The sequence below is a fragment of the Jaculus jaculus genome, chromosome 13 (assembly GCF_020740685.1).
Source record: "Jaculus jaculus isolate mJacJac1 chromosome 13, mJacJac1.mat.Y.cur, whole genome shotgun sequence".
NCBI lineage: Eukaryota > Metazoa > Chordata > Mammalia > Rodentia > Dipodidae > Jaculus > Jaculus jaculus.
This window is the reverse complement of record NC_059114.1, coordinates 93032078-93043068: the sequence shown is the minus strand read 5'-3', so window position 1 is coordinate 93043068 and position 10991 is coordinate 93032078. Positions and strand designations below refer to the sequence as shown.

At 41.4% G+C, this 10991-nt stretch overlaps 1 protein-coding gene across 4 annotated transcripts in view; it reads left to right on the top strand.

The window, feature by feature from the left end:
- The first annotated feature begins 1873 nt into the window (after positions 1-1873).
- Prr16 (proline rich 16) overlaps positions 1874-10991 on the top strand; it is a 268096-nt gene continuing 258978 nt past the window's right edge. For 3 of the 4 annotated variants that reach the window (XM_004652541.3, XR_006633225.1, XR_006633224.1), the window contains exon 1: positions 1874-2074. In XM_004652541.3, coding sequence (XP_004652598.1) covers positions 1916-2074 — 159 coding nt within the window. In that variant the 5' untranslated portion in view covers positions 1874-1915. Of the gene's footprint in view, positions 2075-2626; positions 2955-10991 lie in introns of those variants that run through there. The other variant, XM_045132991.1, reaches the window with a different exon arrangement.

Below are 10991 nucleotides of genomic sequence, written 5' to 3'. Positions count from 1 at the left end.
AAGATCAAGAGAAGGATATCCATTTTCTTAAAACTTTAAAAATTTTTATTTATTGGTGTGTGTGTGTGGGGGGGCATGCCAGGGTCTCTTGCAGTTGCAAAAGAATACATGCCCAGGTTTAAGTTGGTGGCTGAAGAATTGAACCTGTGTCTGAAGTCTGGTCCTCAACGTTATCCACTGAGCTAGCTCCCCTAATTCCATTTTAAGATTTGAGATGATTATTTTACTATGAGAAAGAAAATATCACTTTCTTTACTTTTCTCTAATGTCCTTCTCCAAAATTACATATTTTGAGTTCTCCTGGCTTCCTTTCTAGAGTCAAAAGTCCGAATCTAGAAGAATAATGTTATTTCTCCTTTTCTCACTTTAGTTTTTAAGTTTTCTGCCAATTTACCTTCTTTTTATATGAAATCAGAAGGCTATGGCTAAGAATTTCCAATTGAAGGGTCTTATAACATTATCTGCTTTCCACCTTTTATCCTCTAAGTTTTCAATGCATTTTCCACTGTTTTATTTCATTCTTTTGACACCATTTCAAAATTTCTATGTTCTCTTGTGTACTTTTTTCTTCCACATTCTACGTCTAATCTCCAATGACTTTGTCGTTATGAGTTGTTCAGTTGAGGAGAGAGATTGACTCTGAGGAATCTGAGGGTCTGAGAAGAGGAAGATAGTCCAGATTCTCCACCTGGTCACACGCTCATTGTAGCTTCCTGGAGTGTGTGGTGCTAAGGCTGGACCTAAATGAGAAGTCTATTAAAAAGAAAGATCTGAAGGAGTGCGAGCTCACGGAAACAAAGTAGGGCCAGCCTGCCAGGTCGGTAGCTAATCGCCCATGAGCTTGCTGCTAAGGAAATTAAAACTCTAGCTAATGAGAATTGTAGCCACCTCCCGAGAACGAGCTGAAGGCTTGCTATTAACTCCCCTCCCAGAGTCCCTTTGCCAAAATCATCAGAAATTTATTTTCTATTGGTTTAGTAGCACAAGTCTGAAAATAGTAGCAAAATCACTGATAGAAGTCAGAGAGTCAGAGGCAAACTGTTAACAATCTGGGAGGTTCCAGTAGAGCATTTCTGTCTCCCCAACCCCTAATGCAGCAACACAGGTCACTAAAGGAAGACGAATTTACAAGGGAGTTGGCCCAGGTAAGATGCACATCCAAATGACACAATCTCCAGTGGGATTTGCTATTGGGTTTGTAGAATCAGCAGCAGCGGTTCCGCTTTCCAGAACCCTGGTTCATGTTCGCGGTTCCAGGAGCCCAGTGTTCTCGCCTGGGTTTCCCATTCCCCACTCTCGCCTGCAGAAGTCCCTTTAACTGTCGGGTCTCCGGGACGGTGGTTGGAGGCTTCTGGAGGATGTCCTACTTGGTCCAGGATAAATATTTAAGGTCACGTCCATGACCCTCACTCCTACTCCTCATCTCACCGTGCCTGTTCCAAGATTGATCCCGTCTGTAGGCGGGCGCAACAGAAAGAGTGCTAGCTCGAGGTGACAAGACCCGCCGCAGACTGCGGTGGTGCACGGCGGACGCGAACTCGCGGCCGGGCCCCCACGCTGCCCAGGTGGTCCGGGAGCGCCCGGGGGGGGTTGCTCGGGGGGTGGGGGGCTGCGGCTGACCGGCGGCCCGGGGCGCCGCGCTAGCGTCTTCCTCCCCGCGTGTGCGCCCGCGGCGGCGGCGGCGGCGGCCGCGGAGGGAGGCGCAGGCGCGCTGCCCGCCCGTGCGCCCGCCCGTGCGCCCGCCCGTGCGCAGCCCGCGCTCCGCCGCGGCTCGGGCTGCAGGGCAGCGCGGCGGTGCGGCCGCCGGTCCAGCGCCCGGGATGTGCGCGGAGCGGCGGCGACTCGGCCGGAGCCCCCGGAGCTGCAGCGTCCGCTCGCCCGCCGCTCCTGACCTGCCTCGCTAGCCCCCCAAAGAATGTCAGCCAAGCCCCAGGAGACCCCCTGCTCGTCCTGCGCTGCCGAGGGACCGCCGGCAGCCTCCAAAGCCAAGGTGAAGGAGCAGATCAAGATCATCGTGGAGGACCTGGAGCTGGTCCTGGGCGACCTGAAGGACGTGGCCAAGGAACTCAAGGAGGTGAGGGGCGGGCTTGCCGGGCGCGTTTTCGCTTGGGACTGCAGGTTTCCAAACTCTGGGGAAAGTACGGAGCGATGCCCGCAGACCGACTTTCTTTGCTCGGGCTACTCAGGAAAAGAGTTGTGTACTACTTTTCCTTTCTTAATCAGGAAGACATCAACTAGGGTTTTGATCCGTGGGCGTGATGAGAAGGTGGACAGGGTGCCGGCGAGCGAGCCGGTTTCTGGTTTCTGGGAATGAAGTCAGGGGAAGGGGTTAATTGGGGGTGTGTCGGCCGAGGAAGCCCGAGCTGCCCTGCAGGCCTGGCGTGCAGGATGCTCCCCGCCCGCCCGCTCCCTCCCTCGAGTCCTTGGCAAGTTGGCCTGCTGCCGGGCAGCTTGGGCAAGGCCAGCTGAAGGGGGTGGGCAGGGTCTGGGCCCTGGGCCAGGCCAGGAAGGGCACTGTGAGGAACTCTGGGCTCTGGCTCCCCTCTCTTCCCCACTGGGAGAGAAGGCGGCATGGGTGTTGGCAAAAGAGTGCAGCTGTGGGCATGGAGAGGGGTCGGGACTTTGTCACTTTCGGAGAGCCCGGCACACCCGCTGCTCTTTTCTGAACGTCGTTCGCGGGAACTCGGGCCTTTGCGCCACCCCTGGTCTCCTTCTCACTTCCTTCCTTTTATCCTGCCGCCGCTTGGCCTTGCACCTGAGGAGGAGGGCGCTGTGGGGATGGTGGGTGTGTGTGCGTGTGCGTGTGTGTGTGCGTGTGTGTCGCGCACTCCGGGGGTCTCCGCTCTCGTCGTGGCTCTTTGGAACCTGGAGTGCTGTGCCCCTCCCCCACCTCCTTGCGGCCCCCTCCTTCCCCGCTGCACGGCTCCCGGTCGCCGTGAACTGGACCGAAAGAGGTGAGGTGTCGGGGCGGAGGCTGGTGACGCGCAGCTGCTCGGCCGGGGCCACTGTGCCAGCGGGTCCGGTCTGCGCGTGGTGTGGCCGCCGGCTAGTGCCCGGCGCGGCTCCCCTGCCAGAGGGCCTCGGGTGAGGTTGTGGTTTGGTCCGCAGCTCGGGCTGGGCTGGGGCAAACTTCGAAGGCGGTGGTGGTGGCTGAGGCAGGGAGCAAAAGGAGCAGCCTTCATCTCCTAAATCTGAAATTGTAATCCTGTCCCGCGAGCCGGGGCGGGGCTGAGCGAGGGAGGGGACCCGCCGTGGTTCCTGTGGATGGCCTCTAGAGATTACCCTCCTCTCTTTTCAGCACAATGTTGAGGAGTCTCCCTGTCTTCAATGAACCGAATCCCACCATTGTTACCAAATGTAAGGTCTATTAAAAACGATCCTTGTCAGGGTTCATTTTTGCGGCGAATTCATTCCTGTAGAATGCTCCGCAAACAGAACTCAATTACTACTAACGTGCCCAGAGTGGTGGTTAACGTAGATTAAGGCATAAAACTTGTTGGTGTTTGCTTGGCTGTGCCAGGACTGCTGTTTAACACCTGGGTGACAGATGGGGGGTCATGCATTGAAATTCAAGTCTCAAGATGCATTCCTTTGCCTTCCTTTTATTTGACATGCTTGGCAGGTTGTGTTTACATTTGCAACGTTGTGGTGGCTTTGAAAAATGAACAAATGCAACATGTTCCCTTTGGCATAGTTTTTGGAGTGTCTTAGATGGATGTGGAAAACCTAAAGTGGCCTAAAGACATATGTTTTCACCAAGAAAAATGTAGCCAATCAAAAATTGGCACCTAGGGCTAGAGAGAGGGCTCAGGGGCTAAAGGCACTGCTTGCAAAACCTCATGGTGGGGATTTGATTACTCAGTACCCACATAAAGCCAGATCCACAAAGAAGCACATGTCTGGCATTTGTTTGCAGCGACAGAAGGCTCTGTCATGCCCATACTCTCTCTGTCTTCCTCTTTCTCTTTTTCTGTCTGTGTCTCAAGTAAAACTTACAAAAATCGATCTCCATGGGCCACACTTCCGCATGCAAAGCTATGTCATCCGCCAGCTTTTACAAGCCCCTACAGGTGGTCATGCTCCTTGATGTCACTATTCCATGGGCCTTTGGAGGCCAGGTCATCTCCAGGGACGTGTTTAATCCCCATCTGGTTCTTGGATAGACGCAAAGATGTAAATCAGAGAGTCTGTTGATCTCTGTCTTTATTTACTTGAAGATCTTTAAGGGGGAAAAAAAAAACAACAACAACACAATAGTGTGTCAAGGGATAGAAAAATGTAAGTGGTGCACAATGGAGCAGGTGATCGGACAGATAAAACTTGCATCTGATGTTTTGACAACTTTGATTTACTTCCAGGGCCAGAATAGTTTATGAGTGTTAAATGAGGTGATGTACCTTAACCGCTAGGCCATAGGGCTGGAGACATGGCTTAGCGGTTAAGTGCTTGCCTGTGAAGCCTAAGGACCCCGGTTCAAGGCTCAGTTCCCCAGGTCCCATGTTAGCCAGATGCACAAGGGAGCGCACACGTCTGGAGTTCCTTTGCAGTGGCTGGAAGCCCTGGTGCACCCGTTCTTTCTCTCTCCCTCTATCTGTCTTTCTCCCTGTGTCTGCCGCTCTCAAATAAATAAATAAAAAATGAACAAAAAATATTTAAAAAAAAATTAAAAAAAAATGAGGTGATGTAATTGTCCACTGACTTTCCTGTGGGCCTCATCATGATAGGTTGGGGCATGAGAATTTACATACTATTACTGAGTCTCAAAATATTGGCTATTTATATAACAAGAATGGGAGTTATTTCCAGAACACACTACTTATAGGGCATGTTTAACCTATGCTGTCTTGCAGTTGTCGAGCATTGATCTTTTCTGGAAAATATTGCATACATGACTGAGAATGTCTTTCATGTGCTTTAAAAAGAGAACTAACTGAAGACTTTGTGAACTCTGCAAAGGTTGTTATCTCCTACACCCAAGACCTGTACATATACATGCTATTTCTATCAGCTGTCACATTTCTTATTCTGGCAATTTATAATGTTATATATTTATGTGTAATATAAACTATTGTGTTTAGAATTTAAATTCTTTTATTGTTAATACTGTTTCTATATGTTATATATGCTTCTAGAAATTAAGTGAAAAGTAAATTTTTAATGATAACTTGGGATTGAAATTAAAATAAAAAGTTATTATAAAAGGGCGTGGTGGCACACGCCTTTAATCCTAGCACTAGGGAGGCAGAGGTAGGAGGATCACCTTGAGTTTGAGGCCACCCTGGGACATAGTGAATTCCAGATCAGCCTGGGCTAGAGTGAAACCCTACCTGGAAAAACGAAAAGAAAAAAAAAAGTGATTATGACTGAATCTTTTCTGGTCACTATATGGTATTTGTTTTACTTTTATATCTTTTATTGAAGTTGAAATGTAATTTTTAAGCATTCTGAGTTTTGCATAAATTGCATTAACAGTACTGGACATTTGCTTGAAGTTATTTTAACATCACTTTTATAAATTCAGAGAGAAAGGGCACAATTAGGCATTGCAGTAGTGCTTTAAAGATCACTTTAATTACTAACAAAACTCCAATCTGATCAGTAGTAAGAGTTGTTATGTCTTTTCATGGTTCTCCATTTAAGTATAATTATTTAATCAGCTCTAATTGCACTGGACGTTGGAAAAAGAGAAACAGGATTTCTAGAAAACCTAGTCAGTTTTATTCTTCTGTCATAATTGAGTAAAACCTGAAATAACTTTAGTTTTCAGAAATATATGAGTCATTTGGATTTCTGTGCTATAGTGAAAAACACTTAGCTATAATTCAATATATGTGTGTCTTTAGCAACTACTAATTTCCAAGTGCTATGCTAGCTTTTATTGTTACTAAGACAAATATGCTGTTTATGGTCTTGATGAGCTCAGAATGTATTTTAAAATGGATTTAGGGCCTGGGACTTGGCTCAACTGTTAAAGGTGCTTGTTTGTGCAAAGCCTACCAACCGGATTTCAGTTTTCTCATACCCATATAAAACCAGATACACAAAGTGGCATGTGCATCTGGAGTTAACTTTGTCACAAGGCCCTGGTACACCCATGCTCTCATTCATATTCTCTCTCTCTCCCACACACACTTTGCTTGCAAATATATATAAATGTATTTAAAAGTTTAGAAATATGAGAATTATTTCTTCTGTTGTTAAACATCAGTAATATAAAAAGTTATTTCTGCCTTTAGTCTACACTGTTAGCTTAGGAAAAGAAATCATAACTGAAAATAAGTAGTTTATGTTCATTCAGAAGCTTGCCATGGCTATGTGCTCAGTAATATGCTATTACTGATTATTATATCTTATAAGATATGAAGTTTAAGAAACTTAAAATTTATTCATATTTAATGTGAACATGAATGGATCAAACTCACCTATAAAAAGTTGCATATTCACTGATACAAAGAAATTGGGTCTCACGTTGTAATATGGGTAACATTTGAAGAGTTCAGAAAGTAGAAGGGATGGATTAACAGAAAACTTTGAAATTCAATGTTGTTTTTCCACACATTGAAGAAAAAAACTTTTGGTGAAGCTCCAGCATATATGGAATAAAACTGACCTGGCATGCCAGGTATTAGGGTGTTAGTGATCCTCTTTTTCACTAAGGAACATAAGAACAAACCTATTTTTAATAGCTCTCAAATGATCCAAAACCTTTGGTAGTGTGTGATCATTTTCAAATAGCATATGTTAATTGTTGGTTCATTGGAATCTCTATCCTTAGCTGCTTTGACTCAATTCTCTTTAGTTTTTACTGCTTTTTAACATAGAGATTTTCACGTGTCAGTGATACTGTGTCACATTATGAACTGAATGCACCTGAACACACGTGTCTATAAATTTACTTGGGGATTGTGAATTGACCTGACTCAAAGGCGTGAGTCACAAGTGCTGTTCTGCTAGTTAGCTACAATGACTCAGTGAGTGCACTCTGTAGGTGGGTAGGTGTGGCATTATTGTGTCTGTGCACTAGAAAAACACCCATGATTTTTTTCATAATGTCATAAAGCAAAGAAAATTTAAATTAAATTTAATTTGAAAACTTTGAAAGTCCCCCTCAAATTGATGTAAAAAATATTGCTATATTATTTTTGCTTTTAAGTTTTCTTTCTTTCTTACTGGCTTACACACTTCAAGTTCTGTAGTTTATGGTTCTAGGAAACCCTACAGAGTGTATGGCTACTGAATACATGCATATAAAACTCACTAGTAGAAAAATTATAAAGAATACCTCTAGAATATTTCCTAATTTCTAAATCTATGAATGAATGAAATGTAACAGCACATTTAATAGTGGGCATAGTTAGAATTTTACTGCACTATACGACCATCTATTTGCCGAAACCAACGTATATTTACCAAATGCTAAACTACTACAATCTTTTTGCTTAAACATGCTTGCCTAGAATGTTACTAAGGGAAGAGAATGGTTGGTAGAGATTAGAGATAGCCAATAAGCATTCCTCACTGTCTCTTTCTTTCCAATGAATTACACCATTCAACATTTAGATAATTAGCTGGTAAGAAACTTAGGCATTCTTAAACTAATAGACAGTATGCTTTGGGCAGTAGTGAAGTAACAGATAATAAAATCAATGTATATAGATTTAATTGTTACCTGGATTATGTTATTTCCATCTTACTGCTCTGAGGCTCTCAAATATTTCAATTTTAATATTAGGATAAGAAAGGAAAGCAAGTCTGAGCTAAATATGTTTACCCAAACAATGAAAACTATAGAATCAGCTGTAGAGTCAGTTCACTAATAAAATTCAAGGCAAATTTTTGAAAATTAAGTGACAAATATGTAATAAATTGTCGATTCTGTTCCCACTGAAATATATATAACTGACATCAAGCTGCCAATACAAGATAATGTACAACAAAGTATGCTACTTTTTAAGGAATATTTTATGATTATTTTAATTTTACTCATTTTATTAACTTATCATTTTACTATTATACTCACTTCAGAAGTTTGAAATTTATGAATCTTATAGACACTTTGTTTTATAGTTGCCTTCATGATGCTAGGACAAAACACCTAAACAGGAAAGATTTTATTTCAGTTCACAGTTTTGATGAGAATTCTCAAGTCAGGGAAAAGCATGTGACCAAGAAAGGTTGAGCATCACTTCTTGCCACAGCAGCTGGCAGAGAGAAGCAAGAGTAGCTGAGCTCTTTTATACCCTTAAGTTCACTCCCAACATTACACAGCCTCCATCAAGACTTTACCTTCTAAATTACCAGCAGCTTAGGATCAAGTATTCAAAACATATGAGTCTATGGGGGACGTCTGATTCAAAGCACCACACTCTGTAAAAAATGGTTTAAAGTATTAGAAAAAAAATTATTAGGTCAGGTATGGTGGGACATACCTGGTATTAAAATACCAGCGCTCTGGAGGCAAAGGTAGGAGGATTGCTATAAGTTTGTGGCTAGCCTGAGACTGTATGGTGAATTCCAGGTCAGCCTGGGCTAGAGTGAAATTTGACTTCACCTCTCCCCCAACCAAAAATATTCTCTTATCCAGAAATAGCATTTTGTTATATTTCCTTTTAGCATTTTTGACTGACATGCAAATTTTAACACAGACAAAGTTATGTAAAATTATGGATTATATGCAATGGTATTTTGTATTTTCTTGTGTAACTTTGACTTACAATGATTATAGTAACAGTTAGATATTTCATACTTTCAATAATGTTAGGTATTAAATTTTGTAGTTTTTAAATATCTCTATAAAGAATGGGTTTTGCAATGAACATAGCTATCAGAAAAGTATTACATTCTGCCAGGCATTCACCTAAGTACATTATTAAATATTAAATCATCTAATCCTTAAGACAGAAGAGGATGGTATTGATTTTTCACCATTTTAAGTTAAGCAAAATGAGGTGAGATAGGTTAAGTTACCAAATAACTGTCCCAAGATGAAGTGGCTGGAAAGTACGCAAGTGAAAGTTAAATATCAGTTATTTTTGTGGGAGGGTTCATGCATTTGTGAAAACAGGTGAATGTTTTATTCTTCAAATCCTGTTGTTATTTTGTCTTCCAGAGAATTTTCACAGATTTTTACTTCCAGCAGTGGTACCTATGTAGACAATGTTCTTAGCTACAAAGTGAAGCTAACACTTTTTAATTCAGGACTTGCTGTGTAGATGGCTATCTTCCTGGTTATAGTGACCAGGCAAGTGTTGGGGATAAGAGTTACACTTATATTTAGGTACCAAAATTGAGGCAAAATTATTAGTGAATAAATTCGAATCTGAAGCTCACTTATAAGTGCTGAAGTGAATTTATTTTTAATGATCTGGCTTAAAAAAATAAAGGAATGACAAGTATGGGTGATATTGATGCCTTGAATTGTGTACAGGACTTTTTTTCAGTACTAGGGTTAGTACTTGGCAAACACTCTGCCATTAAGCTCCAGCTGCTGTCCTTTAGAGGTGTTTGCAATGAAGAAAACTGGGGATGTTTCCCCATTTTGTCATATTGCTTTCTGAGAAGTCTTTTGAAATGGATTTCTGCTGTAAGTGATGATTTAGATAGTGTTGATGAATTGTTTATCAGGCAAAATATTATTGAATTAGTTAATGACATCATTTGAACTTTATGAACATATTTATTTTCATAATTGTTGTGCTATTAATTATAAACTATTACCTTTCCATCACATAAGAAGTAGAGATTAAATAACCTTATTTTATAATCCTGATTTTTTTTTTCCTAACGAGATAAGAATGAGATGTTTTCATTAGGTTAAAAGGATATTAGTAAGAACTGCTCTAAGTAGGGTTTTCTGTAGGATTTAGAAACTCCAGATAAGCAGTACTTCACCTCCAAGCAAGAGCCAGAAAGTATCATTAACTCAGAGGACAAAAAAAAAAAAAGCAAAATCATAGCTAATGTACAAAATCAGTGTACACTCACAAGATGGCCTGTTAACTTTGATAAATATTACCTTATAATCTACTTTGCTATTTATGTATTGTGTAAAGATAGAAAATTATGAGGTTTCTAAAGTAATTATGCCAATAGATCCCATTTTCAGGCAAGAAGTATTAATAATAAAGTATGGAGCTTTTATTTAGGATCTTTATTATTTTTCCTTATACTGTGCAAACACTACTTCATATGCTGTTTGAGGTAAATTTGTACTTGTCGAACAATTGAAATAACTTAAGTTCAATCCCTTTCATAATGGTGTGTGGAATATTATAAACAGATTTCAACTACAGATAGCATATGCCATATTTATCTAGAATAAAACAAATTTGATGATGTGTAGCAGGTTATTTTTTATAGTATCATGATGAAAGTTAGCTGATAGATTGGTATGTAACTTACCCTTTCCATAATATCTAATATTATCCAAATCTTTCAAATTACATGATATATAATAGTCAAAATAGGTTAAATAATATTGGCCAAACACAATACCTTTTAAATTCAGTCCTTTTTAAGACTTACCTTCACCCTATACACTTCGAATAAATTTTAAAAGTAGGAAGGTTTCTTCTATAACCAATTTCATGCAATTGTAGTTTCTACACATGTATCCTGCATACCTAAAAAGAATTCAGGAAAAAGGATAGAATAAGTAACTGTTCACCTTAAAAACAGCTACTTTTTTGAGGTCTATGAACAAAATTTTCAAGATTAATGTCTGGCTCTATGTAAAATGAAAACAATGACACAAACAGAAGTAAATACAGAGCTGGAGAAATGGCTTAGTGGTTAGGGTGTTTGCCTGCAAAGCTAAAAGATCCCAGTTCGATTCCCCAGGACCCACATAAGCTAGATGCACAAAGGGGCACATGCATCTTGAGTTCATTTGCAGTGGCTGGAGGCCCTGGCACCCATTCTTTCACTCTCTCTCCCCCCCACCTTTGTCTCTGTCACATGAAAATAAATGAAATATATTTTGAAACAGAAGT